We start from the raw sequence: 19,747 nt of genomic DNA, 5'->3' as shown, positions 1-19,747 counted from the left end.
TACGAATTAACTTACCCCTCATTTGCAGTCTATGTACAAGTAGCTGAATGATTATAAGACTTCAATGCTGCTAAGGGAGCAAAGTAGTCAACTGTATTCAGCCGCAACCTAAAGCTAGCGCTTTAACGCTGTAGTAGCTACTTAGCATGCCATACAGCAGCCAATAAGGTGAAAATCTGTCTGCATGCTATACCTAGAGATAATTAAAGACGTGTATATCACACATGCACAAGCGGTTACTACCTTACTAGTTGAAAAAATATTTAAGATTGGATATTTAAGTCGCCATAATGCTAGGTAGCTGTAGTTAGCTCTATGTTAATAACATTCATTGTTTACATTTCGTTCACGTGCTGTTGTAAGGCCGGTGTTACCGAGTTGCTGAAAGTACTGTAGCCCTGACAAGTTACCTGCTTGGTACAGTTATACTGCATATCCAAAATGGAAAAGCTGTTTTGCCAATTACGTGTCAGTTGTGGAGGAAGAGTGCGTTAAACAATGTAGCCTCAGTAGTTATATATTATAGGGTGTAAGTTAGGCCTACTGTATTGTCTGAGCAATTAATGAATGGCAATTTCATGGAATTTTGTTTGACTCGCTTCTTTTTCCTGCTCTCATGCTTTCTGTCTTCCCGTACAGACCCCTACAGAGGGATAATGGGACATCACTCATCCGACAGTGAGGAGGACACCCACAGCAGGAGAAAGAAGAAGGAAAAGTACAGGCGGCGCTCCTCTTCATCCAGCTCCTCTGGCAGTCGGGTGACCAGCCGCAGCAAGAGGTCTAGCAGACGAAGCCGCTCTCGTAGCCATTCCAGAGAGAGAGACAGGAGGTAGATCTTTAAAACCTCTACATTACACAGACATTGGCAGGTAAAAAAATACTCTGCACTGGCAGAGATGGGAGGCCTTCAAGCACAACTGGCAGACTGACCTTGTAGGCATATTATACAACACCAGATTAACTGCTAGAGGTATGTGAATAAAGGAGCAAGTGGATGTGGAAATGTCTGTCATGGGTGACAGGTGCCGATCTAGTGGTAGTGCTAATGAAGCAGCTGTCAACAGGGTTTTGCTAACAGCTTAGCATCTTCCACCTACACATCGCCAGGCCCCACACTGGTCTGTTCGTCTTTCACTCCCTCTCCTTTATTTTTATTGGTTTATTTTACAACCCTATTTCCAAAGTGGTTGGGTTGCTGCGTAAAATCCAAATGAAAACATAATGTAATGATGTGCAAATAATTTCCCCCTGTGTTTTATTGGAAATGGTACAAAGACAACATATAAAATGTGGAAACTGAGAAATGTTTGTTATTTTTGGAAGAATACAGGCCCATTTTGAATTTGAAGCCAGCAACACGTTTCAAAGTTGGGACAGGGGCATGTTTACCACTGTGTTGCATCACCTCTTCTTCAGCTGCTCAACAGTTTGGGGTCTCCTTTGTCATATTTTTCATTTCTTAATGCCCAAAATGTTTTTAATGGGTGATAGGTCTGGACTACAGGCAGGCCAGTTTAGCACCTAGACTCTTTTACTACGGAGCCATGCTGTTGTAATATGTGCAGAATGTGGTTTGGCATTGTCTTGCGGAAATAAGCAAGGCCTTCCCTGAAAATGACATTGTCTGTATGGCAGCATCTGTCGCTCCAAAACCTGTGTATATTGTTCAGCATGAATGGTGCCTTCACAGATGTGTTATGTAAATAATAATAATAGATTGTATTTTGGTGATGCCTTTCAAGACCCTCAAGGACATTGTACATGAGCAATGGCAAAAACACTTTAAACAGATAATAGAGAACCAAATTAAAAGGAGAGTTAATATGGGGAGGGAACGGAATATGAATCCCATGTCAAAAGGTTTAGAAGAGATGGATGGGAAGAGGATCAAATTATTGTTGTGTAGGGACTGAAGAAGAGTTAATAGCTAGCGGTTATACACAACCTGATAGGTGGGTTTTCAGAAGTTTTTTTGAATGTGTTGATTGTCTGTTGTGTATGTGTGGGGGTAGTAAGTTCCAGAGCCTGGGTCCCGAGGGGTGGAGGGAGCGTGTGGGGGCTTAGATCGGGAGAAGGTCCGAGGGGTATGAGGGAGCCAGGTCATGGAGGGCTTTGTATGTCACGAGGAGTTTTTTGAAGTTAAAACGGTGTTGGACAGGCAGCCAGTGTAGTTTGATGAGGATTGGTGTGATATGCTGTGTTGAGTTGGTGCCAGTGAGAATTCTGGCTGCAGAGTTCTGGACCAGTTCCAGTCGGTTTATGAGTTTGTCAGGGATACCGGAGAGGTGAGTGTTGCAGTAGTCTAGGCAGGAAGTGACGAAGGCATGGATGCGAGTTTGTGTCGGAGTGTGAAAGTGAGGATCGTAGTAGGTAGATGTTACAGAGGTGAAAATATATCGTCCAGGTGGTGGTTTGTATGTGGGATTTGAATGAGAGGGAATTGTCCAGGGTGACACCAAGGCTTTTGATTGTTGTTGAAAGGGGGACCGGTACACCACTTGTGGCAATGCTGGGGTTGTACGGTTTGATAAGGGTAGATTTGGAGCCGGTGAGCATGACCTCTGTCTTGTTGCTGTTAAGTTGGAAGAGGTTTGTGTCCATCCAGCTCTGGATGTCTTGAAGGCAGTTGATATGGGAAATGGGGGGGATGTGGGTTTGGTGGAGAGGTAGAGCTGGATGTCATCAGCATAGCAGTGAAAGGGAACATTGTGGTGTCTCATGGTCATAACCAGGGGGAAAAGGTTAATGGTGACGAGTAATGGACCTAGCACCGACCCCTGGGGTACGCCATGTGCACTAATGCACCCCCATACCATCCCGGATGCTGGCTTTTGAACTGTGCGTTGGTAACAAGCCGGATGGTCCATTCCTCTTTGGTCCGGAGGGTGTGAGGTCCATGATTCCCCAAAAGATTTTCAAACTTTGGTTCTTCAGTCCACAGGACAGTTTTCCACTTCGCCTCAGTCCATCTTAAATGAGCTCAGGCCCAGAGAAGGCAGCTGTGTTTCTGGGTCTTGTTTATATATGATTTCTTCTTAGCATTGTAGAGTTTTAACATTTGTAGATACAGTGACATACTGTGTTCACAGACAATGATTTTCGGAAGTGTTCCTGAGCCCATGGAGTGGGCAATTTACCTAATTATTTGTGAGATGTTCCACCAGTTTTTTTTTAGCATTACACATCTTTTAATAACATTTAATTACTTTTCTCAGTTTCAACATTTGATATATTGTCTTTGTACTATTTTCTATTGAATATAGGGTTGAAAGTATTTGCACATCATTGCATTCTGTTTTTCTTCACATTTCACTTAGCGTCCCAACCGATTACACATATTTTAGCAAGATCCTTGGTTCATTAGGCAATGCCACCGTGTCGAAGCTTCTTTGAATATCATGTCAGCTTGTTGAAACTATACTAATGCGCAAACATTTAGAAATGGCACGTTCCACTAGTCTAACTATCAATAGCCAGTTAATTAAATTAGTTAGGATTTTAACTGTCATGGTAACTGCTTCGTCATGCCCTGCCTGTCCTTATGCACCTTCCGCTGTTACTCATCAACTATTTAAACTGACACGTGACAGCTAATGACACTTGACAACTTAGGCCCCCCCCCACCCACCAACAGTTGCCACGCACGCGCGCACGCCTGAACACAAAGTCCCGTGCTTGACTTTCCCACCACTGCTGCCTGCAGTCGTTTAGACAAGGCCAGTTGATAGTCATTATTTATGAGCTTTGGTCAGGGTCCATTACCCTTGATGGGAAATCATTGGTGGTATTGAGAGAATGGCTCACTGGTCTGGGATTTGGTGGAGTGGGGTGGTGGGGCTTGTTGTAGCCGTTTAAAACATCGGCCTTCAATCTACCTACGGAATCAGTCATTCATTATCCGCCTTGGAAAGACCGGTGTCAAAATTGAGAGTTCGTCATTGGCAACATGGAAACAAGTTAAAATCCTCCAAATATAGTCGTTGCCAGAAATATTGGCGTCCGTGCGCTTTATTCAAATACCATTTCTTATAACATTTGAAGATCTTTCTGCATCCACTTATGTATTTCTTTGTTTTCCTGCCAAGTATTAAGTCTTGGGTGTGCATTGTTTTACTGATTTAAGCGGATATTTGAAGGTTCTATGATATTAACAGTGAAATAAAGAACAGTGGAGACACAAGTTCAAGTTCAGCTTACCTTTAAAAACAATTATCTTTTGAAGAGTAATTTTTGGCCACGACTGTATCTGGATTGCTATGGCTCTATGTTTACGTGTGCTTAATCTGCATCCCAAATGTCAACCTACGACATGAGTCGCGCGCACTACATCCAGTGTGCTGCACACATTCTAAAGGCACCGTGTATGGGAATTAGGGAGCCAAATGAGGGATTTGGGTGCCATTTAGGATGCGCAGATGATGGTTAATCATCTAAGAAAGCGCGCCCCTGCGTTTTCTGACAGCCTCCGTCTTATTTGCCATAGCGGTCGCTTCCACTTTGCCTAACCGGCCGTGTAATCTTACATTATCTCGGTGTGCGCGCGTGCGTGCGTGCGTGGCAAGTTTAACCAATGTGCCATCCCATGCTTTTCTTGAGCTAAACGGGTGTCTGAAATGCCCGGGCTATGACGAAATAAGTCTTTAACCAACGTGCTCTTGATCCAGCCAACCCAGCGAATACTAATGTCTCTCTCTCTCTTTCTCATTGTCTCACTAATAGTAAGTTGTAACAAATGTGTTTTGATAATTCAACATCTCTAATATTTGTTCAGTCCTCCCCCCCCCGTGTTGCTGGGCTCCCAGTGGAGACGGCTTGTGTTTTTAGTGCTAAGCAGATATAGTTGGTGAGGAGGAGGAGGAGGAGGAGTGAGAGGGAGATGGTGTTAAAGAAAATAGTTGTTTTAATAATGAATATTACCCAAACCGTGTCTGAGTCAAACAGGCCCCCCCCCGAAATGTAGCTTATCTCCCACAATGCTACATGCTATCAGTCCCAGCGCTGTCTAAACAGCATTTGAACAACATCAGTGTGTACGAGCAGAATAGTGTTTCTACAGCCTTGCTAAACTGCTGCAGAATGTCTTGTAGTCCGGTACCCTGAGATACGTGTGGTTAAAACAGATGAGGCTCTGTGATTTGGTGCACAGCCACCGGGAACATCAATGCGGCTAGCTACGGAAAGTAATGAGCAAATTATTTGATTATGAAGTTAACAACATGCCAAATTAGGATTGTGAGGGACATATCAGTTATGAGGTGTGACCAGGATACACCCATTGTTTCTCACCCAGTGTGACTTGTTGTGGAACGCTGATAAGCGCAGAGTTAGAGAGGATCTACTGCTTGTGACAGAAATGCTTGGAAGACGGGTGTGAGGGGGCAGCCGGGGGAGGTGTCGATATGAGCTTCAAAAGGGGGGAAAACAGGATTTTATCTGCTAATCTTAGACCAGCACAGTGAGTCATTAATGAATTAATCAAGCGTGAATTTTCTGTGTGTGTCAGACGCAGGCCGCGTGTTTTCTGTGTGTGTCAGACGCAGGCCGCGTGTTTTCTGTGTGTGTCAGACGCAGGCTGTGTTTTCTGTTTGGGTCGGACACAGGCTGTGTTTTCTGCGCGTGTCGGACACAGGCTGTGTTTTCTGCGCGTGTCGGACACAGGCTGTGTTTTCTGTGTGTGTCAGACACAGGCGGCGGTCCAGCAGCAGCTCGTCCCACGAATCGTCCCGCAGGAGGAGGAGTCGGAGTGGAGACAGAGACCGAGGCAGGACCAACCGCTCCCATAGGTCACACAGCCACACCCACAGGTAGGATGCATGGGGTCCGTGGTTGGAGGGATGGTGTCTGGAGGGAGGGGGATGGTGTCTGGAGGGAGGAGTCCGGGGGGGAAGGGATGGGGTCTGCAAGGGGGGTCTGGAAGGGGGGTCTGGGGGAGAAGGAATGGGTTCCAGGGGGTGGGAGAGATGGGGTCAGGGGTGGTAGGGATAGGCTACCGTACACACCCGTACACATCCATACACACCTGTACACATCAATACACACCCGTACACATCCATACACACCCGTACACATCAATACACACCCGTACACATCCATACACACCCGTACACATCCATACACACCTGTACACATCAATACACACCCGTACACAGCCATACACACCTGTACACAGCCATACACACCCGTACACATCCATACACACCTGTACACAGCCATACACACCCGTACACATCCATACACACCCGTACACATCCATACACACCCGTACACAGCCATACACACCCGTACACAGCCATACACACCCGTACACATCCATACACACCCATACACAGCCATACACAGCCATACACACCCGTACACAGCCATACACACCCGTACACAGCCATACACACCCGTACACATCCATACACATCCATACACTCCCTCATGCACCAGTGTGTGTGTGAGTTTGTGTAAGTGTTTGAGTGAGAGAGTGCGTGTGTGTGGCAGAGAGTGTGTGTCACTGTGTGTGTGTAAGAGTGACTGTGTGTGTATGTAAGAGTGACTATGTGTGTATATAAGTGAGACTGTTTGTAGGTGTTACTGTGTGTATATGTATGAAGGAGTTACTGTGTGTGTGTAGCACTGACTGTGTGTGTAGCACTGACTGTGTGTGTAGCACTGACTGTGTTTGTGTGTTTGTGTGTAGGACTGACTGTGTGTGTGTGGCATGTTCCAGTCATGTGTAGGAATGATTGTGTAGGAATGATTGTGTGTGTGTATGTGTGTGTGTGTGTGTGTCAAGGAGTGACTGTGTGTGTGTTAGACTGACTGTGTGTGTGACTTTGTGTGTGTGTGTGTGTGTGTGTGTAAAAGTGACTGTGTGTGTGTGTGTATATAAGTGTGACTGTGTGTAGGAGTTACTGTGTGTGTGTGTCTGTGTAGGAGTTACTGTGTGTGTGTGTGTGTAGCACTGACTGTGTGTGTGTGTAGCACTAACTTTGTGTGTGTGTGTGTAAGAGTGACTGTGTGTGTGTGTGTGTGTGTGTGTGTAGGAGTGATTGTGTGTGTTTGTGTAGCACTAACTTTGTGTGTGTGTGTAAGAGTGACTGTGTGTGTGTGTGTGTGTGTGTGTGTAGGAGTGATTGTGTGTGTTTGTGTAGCACTAACTTTGTGTGTGTGTAAGAGTGACTGCGTGCGTGCGCGCGTGTGTGTGTGAGAGTTAGTGGGTGCGCATGCTGCCACTAGAAGGTTGGGGCAGTATCTTAGTGTGGTTTGTTTGCTGTGGTGGTGAATGTCATTAACACGTGGCAGGCTGTCATTAAAGACACTTTGACTCCCTGAGCCTCTCTGTACATTACTGTGACAGCTGTTTGACACACATGCACACACACACACACACACACACACGCGCGCGCGCACGCGCGTGCACATGCACGCAGACATGCACAGAGGAATGCTTATTAGCAGCACCTTGTTCGTTACTTGGGATCCTGTTAATGAAGTACAGGCACACACATCAACCCAAGAGGTCAAATACACATTTGTGTCCCTATTCGCTGCTTCCCTCTTCAGGGAGCCCAGGAAAAAAGGACCCTGCTGAAATGAATTAATCACATCATTATCTAATCATGGTTTATTGAAATATTATTATTGTCTGAACCGCGAGGTTTAGCTCCCAGTGTGGTCGTCATAGAAATTGCAAATCTGCGAATGAACCACTAAACTAAGCTGTTCAAATCTGTTAGAACTATAAGAAAAGGCTTAACAAATGCATAATGTATGCAAACGAGGCCTCTGGTTTACCTGTTGTATGGCTGAAGGGAAGAATGGCGGCGCCGTCGTAACAGATGCCAGCGGATCACCCAGTGGTTAGATCTTCGGCCCGTCACTTAAAGGTCGCCGATTTGAATCGCAGAACTGACAGTGTGAGATATCTGTCGTGCCCTTGAGCAAGGCACTCGACCCTAACTGCTGCCGTGTAAGTCTCCCGGGATGAGAGCGTCTGGTGAAACACCGGCGTTGAAGTCCGTTGAAATGTCGACGGGGTGTTAACTGGTGGTAGAGGCTTTACTAGCAGGGCACCCCGATTAGGTGGAGGTGCCCCGTTTTAGGTGGAGGCTGACATTGTATGTGTGCGCACCCAGACTGGGTAACCTCACCTGTCCTCCTCCGGCGCCCTTCCCCCGACTACTGGGACAAAGACAGCACGCCCTGAACCGAACGGGGCGTTGACGCCAGTGTCACATGAAAGTAGCAGTGAGATTTGGAATTACAGTGGATGATATCTCCGTGTTTACAAATGAAGCAATGCGATTAAAGAGGGAAGCCTCCTGTAATCGGCTTAAGCAGAGCTCTGAGCGGTGGGGGGTGGGGGGGGGTGGGGGGGGGGTGCATCCTGCATTTAAAGTGGGGAATCGGTTTCATTACGACTGACTTGACAAACATCTGCAACAGGAAACGTACCAGTCCAATAGGCCGTCCACTGCATCCAGGCCAGGGTATTTGCTTGATGCTCTAGTTGCTATTAGTGCAAACGGCAACAGTTTGAACCTGTTGGTTCCTGGGAAGTAAGGGGATACCCATGAATGTCTGAGCACGCACCTGAGGATTGTGGGAAGCGTGTCACACTTTGCCCCACAATGTTCCTGATTAATGTCGCAAGTCCATGTCTTCTGTCTCTCGTGTCGGAGTATGTATGCATCTGGACCGTTTTGAAGCCAACCCCTAAACCCAGTCAACTGCTGCCAGGCTTTATGTGTACGTTCTGGGGCTGCTGCCAGCCTGCCCGCCCGGGTGGGGGTTGGTGATCCGGGTTGGACACCCCTAGCCCCCGGTTGGTGGTTTGGTGATGCGGGTGGGACACTCCTAGCCCCCGGGTGGGGTTTGGTGATGCGGGTGGGACACTCCTAGCCCCCGGGTGGTGGTTTGTGATGCGGGTGGGACACTCCTAGCCCCCGGGTGGTGGTTTGTGATGCGGGTGGGACACTCCTAGCCCCCGGGTGGTGGTTTGTGATGCGGGTGGGACACTCCTAGCGCCCGGGTGGTGGTTGGTGATGCGGGTGGGACACTCCTAGCCCCCGGGTGGTGGTTTGTGATGCGGGTGGGACACTCCTAGCCCCCGGGTGGGAGCTAAGTGGAACAGGTTGCCGTGGTCCAGGCTGCTATCTGTCACTGTCGTGTTAAAAGGGTTTGGGTCGAGGCTGCCTGATAAATCAAAGGTGGATTGAGTGGACAGGGCCCCGGTGATTGATACGCTGACAGGATATGAGGCGCTCACTCGGAGCAGCCCGGGACGCCGGCGCGGCACGAGATATAGAATATGGGAGTGGGGGGGGGGGGGGGGTGTGTATGTATGTGTGTGGGTGAGGGATATTATTCAGAGGAATGAGAATAATAGCAGCCGCGTGGAGATATTGTGGGGGAGAAGATTAGGACAGTCTGGTGGTGGGGTGAATATTACCTTCAGGTCCTTTATGTAGATATAAGAAAATCAATAAATGAAATCAGAATAATGCTCTATCAATGTGTTCACTGTTTCAAAGCAACTCCCTCTTTCCTTTTGCAATCAGAAACTGATTTGAAGACCGGAGATTCTCCTAACACTACACAGACAGCCAATCAAACCCCCCCCCCCCCCAAAAAAAAGTGTACAACAGACAAGAGTAGCAGATTAGCCATTAGTCATTAATGTTTATTCCCTTTGATCAGAGGAGTTAGATCCTCCAGTCTCGTTATGTGAGGTTGGGGAGAGGTGTCACGGCTCAGTTCACTGCTCCAGTTGACTGGGGACAGCTAAGCGCCGACAACAAAACTACCCTGTTCAAAATTATGGAGGGATCGTGAACAGATTTCATCAGAATTTGGTTACATTTGGAGGTGAATGATGGGGGCATGCATGACATAGTGTCTGTCTCCCGTCTGTCTGTCTCCCTGTCTCCCGTCCGTCTGTCTCCCTGTCTCCCGTCTGTCTCCCTGTCTCCCGTCTGTCTCCCTGTCTCCCGTCTGTCTCCCTGTCTCCCATCTGTCTGTCTCCCGTTTTTCCCCTGTCTGTCTCCTTTTCTCTGTCAGCTGTCCTGTCTGTCAGTGTCAGTGGTTCACTGGAGAAACATGGAGGCAGTCATAGTGTTACTAATCCAGCACTTGACCTCAAACATCCAACGTCTCTCTCACACACACACACACACACACACACACACGCACGCACGCACGCAGATGCTTACATTTCTCTCATTAATATTTCAGAGGCATGTTCCAGTCGTGGGGCATAGTGCTTGCGTAAGGGTTTAGCCCTGCTAACGGCCGAGCGGTTAGATCACTGTGATTGTCATGTGCATCAAGCCCAGGGCCTCCTAATTATCATGCCCTCCTCCCCTGAGGTCTGTCAACTCATCTAGGAAACACTATCGCTCCAGTGAGGAGTTCTGCTCAGCCGCCAACAAGTGAATGTCTACCACCAGACCAGGTTGGGCCGTGTGTGTGTGCGTGCGTGCGCGTGTGTGTGCGTGCGTGCGTGTGTGTGTTGCTCCGTAGCTCGGCGCTTCCAGAACGGAAAGCCTCCTCCGTGGTGCGCTGGAAGATCACACAAGGCGTGAGTGATGGCCTTGTATTTATTCTGCACAGCAATTTTCCAGTGCAATGAAATGAGGTGCTTGGTCACCGCTGTACATCTGCCTGATGGCTTTTCCTGCCTGTGTCTCGTTGTTGGGTGGGGGGGGGGGGGGGGGGCACATGCAAGGTCACCATGTGTTGAGAGGAGGAGGAGGAGGAGGAGGGGGAGGAGGAGGAGGAGGAGGAGGAGGGGCCGCCGTGTTGGGAATCAGGGTTATGGGAAAGATAAAAAAAAAAAAAAAGATCAACAAGAGTTTATTGACGGAGGCGGGTGGAGGTGGGGGGGGGGCGGGGCTTTGAAAAAGTGTAGCAGGAGTTTCGGGTCCTCTCTGTTTTCATGGTGTCTGGATTGGACATCAGGCCTCCGGCGGCTACGGCGGGCGGCGTTGGAGGGGTGTAGAAGGACGATGTGTCGGGTGTGTCCGGACGGGGCGCTGGGCGGGCAGGTGTGTGTAACGGAGAAGTGACAACCCCGACACCCCCGAGACCTCGAGACTGGTAGAAAAACAGCCGTGGGATTTTGGAATGTTGGTGGACAGTGTTAAGAGCGTTAGTTCACAAGGAAGAAAATAAATACTCTATTGAAATGTTTTTTTTTGTCTTCTTTTCTTCATAAAACAGGTCTTCCAATCTTAGTTTTTTCTACTGGGAGTGTTGGGTAGCGTAACCTGGTGACTGTGTGTTTGTGTGCTGGGAGACAACCTGCAGGTGTCTATATATATATATATACCTGTTATCTCGCTGCCCGTCTCCAGTGCCGGCCCACCTCCACATTGGTCCAGGGATGTGCATTCTCCTTCACGCCTCACATTTATACCCAACTTATACAAAGTGTTGATTTAAACTGAAAGATGACCCGGCTGTGTTGTGACGGGTGCTCTTTACTTCATAAAAATCAACATGCTTCCAGTTTGGAGGATCTGAGGTGCTTTTTCAGAGGTTTTTTCCCCCTTCCCTCTGCATCCAGTCTTTTTATTTATCCCCTTTAAAGGCCGTTCGAGCACTGCTCACTGCTTTGTTGTCAGAAACCTTTATTTACCAAAGAGAGAAGTAAGTGACTGACACGGACGGGCCCTTTCATCGCTGGCTCGCCGCGAGGCACTGTTCCCCGCTCCTGCCAAAAGCCCCCCCCCCGTCCACCCCCTCTCCTCCAGGCACATACTCCACACCAGCCCCCCAGCCCCACTCCCCTGGGTAGGAACCTAGCCGCTCGGCAGATATGCCAGAGTCTGTCCTGCCGTTAAACAAACTGGTACACACACAGACACACAGCTTTGTGATAGCCTCAGTGCACTGTGCTTCTTTGCCAACACTTTGCAATAGACAGAGTTAGCGGTTTGTTTGTTTGACTTTTTTTTATTTCCTAATCAAAAATAGATCTCTGTTTTTGGTTCTATTTCAATTCAGATAACAGAAAACATTTTGTGGGTTTTGATTGCACCAACCCTATTGTGTGTTGTTCAAGTGAAAACGACCTTGCCACGGGAATCTCAGTGTTTCAGCGTCTCACAGTACGGTTCAGGAACCACCTGAGACCCTAAGAGGTAGATGTTCTGAATTCGTCAAACAAAAGCGTCTCCGGAATGTGAATCGTAGAGTCGCAACGGTTATGTCGTTTAACCACATCGTTATTACCGTCGGTTCGGCTGTTTTCTGTAAATATTAGGGGCTGTTGCTGCTCTTTGACCTCGATCGCATCGTCGTTGTCTGATGTATTTATTAATATCCACAGGCTTTCACTCTGACTGGGCATCTCCGTTCCCTTTCCTTTTAGTTTTTCACGGCTGGCCTCTGGGCTTCAAAGGAAGGTTCTGCCTTTACTGGGTATGTAGCTACCTCTTTCAAGGATCCTTTAAAACAATGACATGTCGTTCACACACCGGCCCACATTTGATTGGCTTAGAGAAGGATTCAGCTGATAAAGAGCCGGACGGACGTTCTTTTCATCACATGGAGAAAAGCCTGTTTGGCCAGGAAGTGATGGAGAGAGAGGGAGATATGTAGAGAGACAGAGGGAGAGGGAGACAGCAAGAGACTGACTCTTTGCCCTGGTATCGGCAAACTGAATATGAAATGAATCTCTCCCTTCCCTACTTTTCTCCTCCATTTAAGCTTCTTGAAGTTCTTCCAAATTGGGTTTTAAATGCCAATTAGGAGGTTGAATGTAGTAAAATAAAAGCAAATGCAACCAGAATGGCCTCACCTTCTGGCTGGTTAGGCTTCTGAGAGAGGCGCTGAACCTTTGGCTCCACGCGCGGCTTTGAGAAAAATATCCTGCCTAATGAACACATTAATTAGAACCATAACTATTTATAAGATGATAATTAGAAACGAAGGGAGGTAAACTGGGCTTTTCCTGCAATTAATGAAGGATTAATTACTGGAGGTAATGAAGTGGAGTTTTTGAAACGCATTAAGGTGAAGTACAGAGATGTGCATACTCTTTGTGATCAGTGGCATAATTATTTCGGCGGCCGTTTGAGTCTCTGCTCAGCCGGGCCGGCTAATAAGCATCATTGCATCGTTATATATGCACTTAAAAAGACTTGCCAACGAAATGACTGCCTAATTATTTCTAATTGGCGGGCCGGTGTGTTGTCATTGGGCTGTTTGGAGCCCTGGGTCTAATGACGCGGTGGGGGAACGGGTGGTGGTGGTGGTGGTGGTGGTGGAGGAGGAGGAGGAGGAGGGGGGGGGCACTCCCTACACTGCCCCCCGTCTGACTTACGAGGTCGTCCCTGAAGTAGCTGACCGGTGAAGGAAAAAGAAACCCGTGTATTACCACTTTTAAGGTTTTTCCTTTTTCTCCGTAATGAGTGGCCGTGGCTTCCTCTCAATTAGGCGGAGATAAACGTACGCCATCTGTCCGCCGCGGTCTCCCCTCCTCTTCTTCCTAACACCTGAAGTGGTCGGCACGCCTCGCCCGCCAACCCCTGGGCCCTACGGAAACCTTAGCCTAAAGCCGGCCGCCTCGCTCCAATGTCGTGGCTTTGGTTGAGTACCAGTACCCGTAGGCAAGGCCTCCGCTAGACATCATTGATGCCAGTAGTTATAATTGAAACATTCACCTACTTACCTTTCCCAATTTGTCTCTTTTTGGGATCGCTGGGCGTGCGTGCGTGCGTGTGCGAGCATGTGTCTGTGTGCGCATGTACGCGCGCACGTGTTGGTGTGCTAAGCAGAGCCATGTGGACCGGCCTGTTGGATGAACCACTGTCAGCCCCTCTTCCACACTCCCAGAACCACAGAAAAGCCGGCGAGCAAACTGTGGACTAATGGAATCTTCCAGGCAGGCAACACTTGTCATCTACTTGTGCGCAGGCAAGAGGAAATGTGGTTTCACTTATCCATCTAATATTTTAATTTTAATTAAAAAAAAAAAGGAGAGGAAAAAAGTGGTGAGCGGCAAAATGAAAATCAGAATCATGTGCTTCTTGACTGAACTCTGGACACTCTTTGAAAACTAATGAAACACTTTCTCGATGTGAATGGCTTTTCTTTCTGTCTTTGTTCTGTCCTGCTGACTGGGGCTTCCCATGATGGAGCCCCTGGCCAAGTCGGCGACACGAAGATGTGGGGAAATAATGCTTCACCTGTCACATGGACACCCCACCTCTGTCCGATGGGTTGGATGAGTTGGAGTACCTCAGTGTTCTTCGTCAGGAGCAGTAGATTCCTCACTAGACTGGTCCCCCCCGGGGGAGGAGAAATGGTTCCCCTTGTTCAGACCTTGTTTTTCCCTCACCCTGTCTGTCTCTCTCTTGTCCACCCAGGGTAAGGGTGGAGTGTTCTCCTCATGTTTCTGAACCACACGGCACAATGACGTCAGGCTACGATGAGTGGGCACTGGCCACCCCTCAGAGCCTGGTTCCTCTCTAGGTTTCTTTCTACGTTTCAACCCTACTCTGTACTGAGTTTTTCGTAGCCACTGTGCATCAGCCTTCTTGTTTGCTTGCTCTTTGGGGTTTCCGGCGGGGTGTTTTGTAACAGTAACTGCTGTTGTTGAAATGGCTTCATAACATACATTTGATGGATTGATCAAAGCCCATAGTTCGCCATTTAACATGTACTTATTTTTTTGTTTTTGTTATGAAGATTTTCAAGATATCTGTTGGAATGTTTATTCTTTTTAAAATGGAGGCAGTGGAAATAGATAGGGGAAAGAGGGTTTGCTGACAGGCAGTCGGAAGCAACCCCATGCATCTGCCCTATGTGCTCCATTCGCGGTGTCCAGTATACCACGCTAGGTCAAATGCTATCATTTAACATGCTATCATAACTACTAGTAACACATCTCTTCTTCGTATATGCCTATAATTTAGTTTTTAATCCTGCTTGTACAAGCCCTTTTTAAAAAAAGCCCAATTTGGGGGAAAACCTACCCGTCTGGCAACGCTGCCGATATGAAAATCCATTCCTCCTACGGTCACGTTCGCTGCAGTATTTCGCTGGTAGGCTGTTTAGCATATGAGCGCAAATTCATTCATGTGTTACCATGCCGACAAACGGAGGCGGTGCAAGATTTTGGGAAGGTGGCCGCCCAGAAAATGACTAAAAAGTCATTGCCACCAATTTTCACCGAGAACATCTTTTAATTTATTTATTTTCCTTTTAAATCTTGAGTCCGATCGTAAAAGTTTTCTCTGGCATTTCGTCTACTTTCTTAATTCGTCCCGAACGGAGCCCATCCAGCCTGTCCACGCTCAGCCTGTCCTCTCTCAGGTCCACCCCAGTCCAACCTGCAGCTGACATGCAGGATATTGTCTGTTACTGCAGAGATAGTGGACTGTTACGGTGGTCAGGCCTGCTCCAAGGTTATCAACAGCAGAGCAGCGCAGCGTTTCAGCAACTAGATATCAGGGCGAACCCAATCGCACGTAGTTGTCCCCCACAAAGAAATCAGGCCGGGGATTAGGTCGCTCTGTGTGACGGTGCATGTCCGGTCACGTGACGTCTCCGACGCCACCGCTGTGATCGCGGTGTCTTTCTCTTGATGTTCGCTGGTAGGAACAGGGTGTGGGGGACCACATGGTTCACAGGTTTTATCTTTTCAGTGTCACTTTTCGAATGTTCACTTTTTTTGCATATACGTTAAAGCTGAAGACAAACAGAGAAGTGAAGATGGCAGTTGCTGTTTAGTCTGTGAATAAGGTGTGTGTGTCTGTGTGTGTGTGTTGAAAGCAAAGGGGCCCTGTTTGAAGTGGGGCCTGTAGTTATTAGGCTGTCAGCACTCCGCTGCAGTGTGTTGTATAGGGCCCGAAGAAAACCCAGCCGTTTGAGAGTTGTCTCGTAACCAGCCCGAGATTGATCCTTAATAAAATGTGATATCTGTGGCCATCACTTTTTTTATTTGTTACCAGACACTTAGTTGATGTGGATCGACAGATGTGAAAGAGAAGTATTATTCTCTGAACATAATTATTCATATTTTTTTGACTGTGTTTGAGAGACACCTTGTTCTCAAAATCAGCTCAGACTGTATTTATGAAAAATAAATTAAAAAGCTTATTTTTCTCTCTTTGTGTGTCTCTTTCTCTCTTCCTCTGCTTCTGAGTAGGCGCCAAATTTCATTTCAGCTCGTCCGGGGTAAAACTAATAATTTGGTGGTTTTACGAGGCGATGTTTCAGATGCACTTACATGTTTAATTAAGTGTAGTTTCCCCCACTAAGGTGGAATGCATGTCTGCTTTGTGTCGGCCTTTCCTTCCCCTCCCCTTTACCCCCTTTTACAGTGAGTCCACATGTTTGGTTTCAGCGTTTATGATATTTCTTATACCACCGTTGTGAGGTTCCCTAAATCACTTAAGCGTGAGCACCATAACCGTCCACATTTAAACAATAAAACACTGTTATGGTAAGGGCCTCAGATCTTATGCCACTTCATAAATACACATGCAGAAAATCGACGGAGGGTAAAAACTCCCCATCATCTTGCCCCTAAGAGCACACCTGCTAATTAAGAACACATTGTGTCTGAAGCGCGGCTGTCTTAGTAGTCCGCCCCCCCCCATTCTCTCTGCGTGCCGCAGATGGAGCCCCCACTCAGCTCTGTGCTGCGGTAAGACAACACAGTGACTCTGCAAACATAACCAAACTCACTGTGACACACTGTTAAACTCGCTCGCCTTAAGGCGCAGTTGCCGTTTAAAAACCTTTCACGCTTTTGGTTCGAGACGACCTTCTGAGCGCGTTTTAAATCTTTACCGTGCCAACAGCGAAGACGTACTCTGTAGGCTTCCGTAAGCAACCATCGGTTATACGTCAGTCAGTGACCAGAGCGCTGACCCGCACGAGCTGGGTCAAAGTTCATGTTAATAGGCTGACCGTCGCGGAAAAGGGCAATCAGTCCTGATTGTGCGTCTTGCCTGTACTTAGTAGGCTGAATGTCAGTCTGTCTGTTATCCTGTCCTTTTTGCGTAGGCCTGATTGAGTCTGTCATATGTTTTAGTGTGGCAGCCTGTCCAGGGTAAATCAGGAGAGTCTAGAGGGAGCTGTGCAGGTGGTGGGATTGTTGGTTGAAGGTCTCTGAGACATTTCCAAAGAGAACACGTGTACACATGTAACAGAGTTGGATAAATCACTCAATCTTCTACGCCTCCCTTAGGCAGCGATTACATTTAAGTGTATTGGTGTGACAATATGTGGATTTTGTCAAAAATAGAAACACAGTTTTGCATCTTGTATAAGCACGCAAAGGTCAATCTGAGCGTTTAAAATAAGTAATATTTTCAGAGTTTAACCGTGTTCGTTATTCTCAGTGAGGCCTACATTTTAAAGTGGAGTGTTTAAATGCTGCATGATTTTTTCCCCATTATAGAGTAGGCGTCCAAGTCGGGAATAAGGCATTTCAGTCAATAGTTTCACAGCTTTAAGAAGGCTCACAGTGCTTGTTTTTCCACTCCTGTTATATGTGAAGATGAGATTTAAGGAAGGAATACAGACCCAGCTGAAGTAGGAAGTAGTGTTTTTTTTTTATTATGTACCCAAATAATTCCTTTGAATTATGTTACATTTATTTTTTACAGCCATCTTCATGAGGTATTTATGATAGTTTGTTTTGTTACATAGTCAGCATCTATCTTTTTAGCTTTGGAATAACTATAAAATCTATAATATTTGAAAATGGTGTCCTTTTTAAAATTATATTTGAAAATAAATGTTGTTTTTTTATCCAAGCGAAACCCTTATGTAATACGCTGACTTTTCCCAGTGTCCAGAAAAGTGTTTTGGCAAATGTAGGTATATTGTCTAATTTGCATATTTTGGAGTCTTTAAAAAGGTAAGGTTTCAGGAGTTTTCTGAAAATGGGCAGGGACTCTGCTGTCCTAGCTTCAAGGGGAAGCTGGCTCCACCGTTTGGGTGCCAGGAGGACAGAGAAGAGCTTTGACTTGGTTGAGGGGGAGCTACCCTCCCGTTGGGCCAGGACGGCCAAGAGACCTGAGGTGGCAGAGCAAAGAGCTCTTTCAGACTCAGTAACATCCATGACGGCCAATTATCTCCTCCAAAGTAATACTGGCAAATTTATATTTCCCAAAATCATCATTCTTGTGTTCGGCCAAACCAAATAAGGAGAAAAATAAATCAAATGGACTTGCTGTTGTTTGTTAATATGTTTAGTCGCTCCAAAAGCGTGTCCATTTCATGTAACATTTATAGTGATAAAGATCTCTTTTTTGGCTATGCACTCCCCTTAAGAGATGCTATAAACACATTGAAAGTGTTATTTCCATTTTCTGTCAGTTCTGAGAGACTACATAGTTGTGATTATCATTTCCATAATTCTAGAACCATGCAAATATAGGCTGTGTTAACATTCCCATCATCTGTGTGCGTTGCTCTTTATAAGCTTGCTATGAACAGATCTTCACCCAATCCAACCTTGCCACAAGTTCATTCTGGAATATCGTGTCAGGCATTCCTCGTAGATAACCCCTTCACAAAGCCATTCTGCTTTTTTTCTCCAAACTGTTCTTCCATGAATACACGTGGAATGGTGCACATACTTACCTGATGACCTCTGCTTTGAAGTGCACAAGCTGCTTAATGGACTCTAGAATTTGAGGTGAGACCAGGAAATCTCTGCTGACAATGGTGGTCAGCTTGGTTCTGTGAAAGAGCACATTAGACCATTGTGCCACCTGGGAGAGAATATAAATTAAATCAATTGTGTGCTCTATTTGTAAAAGTGCAGCTTGAAAAAAAAAGTATAATATCAGTCTTGTCAGGCAATTTTTATGATGTCCCAAAAGTGAACATAATAGACCAATGACTATTCCTCTGGGGAAAGGTATGGGCTTCAGAAAGGGATTTAATAAACACAGTGATTATTTTAAAATAGTATTAGAAAAACTACATGTGGGCTTCAGGTGTCACTGAAATGTGTCTGTGTTCTACCAATTATCTGCCTGTTGCAAGAAAGATAAAAGAAAACAACGTAAACATTTGGGGATTCAGTTGGTTCGGCATGCTAAAAATGTTTTGTCTGAGGCACCCATTTTTTTCAGACTAAACGCTACTTTAATAATAATAATAAATATAATAAATAAGTTAGTAGCTGAATGAATAGCTCTGCGGAAATTAGTTGACATTGAGAGTTACCACTTGGTCTCATGGTCTGACCTCCACTTGACCCAGTGTTTGGGTTCGGTGTCTGAGCAGTTGCTCCATCCGCCGTTCACTACAGCTGCTGGCGGGCATCACGGCACGCCGCGTTGCCAGGGGTCAACAGACGGGCCAGTTTACGATTGCGGTGTTGTCGCCGAGTGACAGCGGGCTCATGGCAGCAGCAGGGCGAGCTCGGAGGTCAAGCGCACCGAAGACAGGCGAAGATTTTATTTCAGTATTTTCTTTCTCTACTCATAGAAAGTAACTTTTCTTCCTTTTTCTTTCTCTATTTTTTTGTGGCACTGGTTGGCCATGTGGGTTCATATAGATCTGAGCAGTCTTTGAAGGCCTTTGAACTTGGCTAAATGACTTGACCTATGGGCTGTGTGGGTGGGCATAAATGGGTGCCAATTTCTTTTCCTCAAGCTCAGCAGTCTGTTGGACAGTTGTCAGCCGCGAGCTAATTTAAAGTAAACTGGCGATTATGGCAGATATATATATTACTGTCCACTTTTAGTGGTTTTGAGGGGGAAGGAGAAAGATAAACTTTATG

At 46.6% G+C, this 19,747-nt stretch overlaps 1 protein-coding gene across 4 annotated transcripts in view; it reads left to right on the top strand.

Annotated features, from left to right (window-relative positions):
• The window catches only part of rsrc1 (arginine/serine-rich coiled-coil 1), a 150,042-nt gene that overhangs the window by 163 nt on the left and 130,132 nt on the right, over positions 1-19,747 (top strand). For 2 of the 4 annotated variants that reach the window (XM_029122702.2, XM_029122701.2), the window contains exons 2-3: positions 640-832; positions 5,685-5,807. In XM_029122702.2, the coding sequence (XP_028978535.1) occupies positions 657-832; positions 5,685-5,807 (299 nt within the window). In that variant the 5' untranslated portion in view covers positions 640-656. Of the gene's footprint in view, positions 1-20; positions 169-639; positions 833-5,684; positions 5,808-19,747 lie in introns of those variants that run through there. The other 2 variants (XM_029122707.2, XM_029122713.2) reach the window with 2 other exon arrangements.

Source organism: Esox lucius, chromosome 1 (genome assembly GCF_011004845.1).
Source record: "Esox lucius isolate fEsoLuc1 chromosome 1, fEsoLuc1.pri, whole genome shotgun sequence".
In the NCBI taxonomy this organism is placed as follows: domain Eukaryota; kingdom Metazoa; phylum Chordata; class Actinopteri; order Esociformes; family Esocidae; genus Esox; species Esox lucius.
This window is presented reverse-complemented; position numbering and strand designations above follow the sequence as displayed.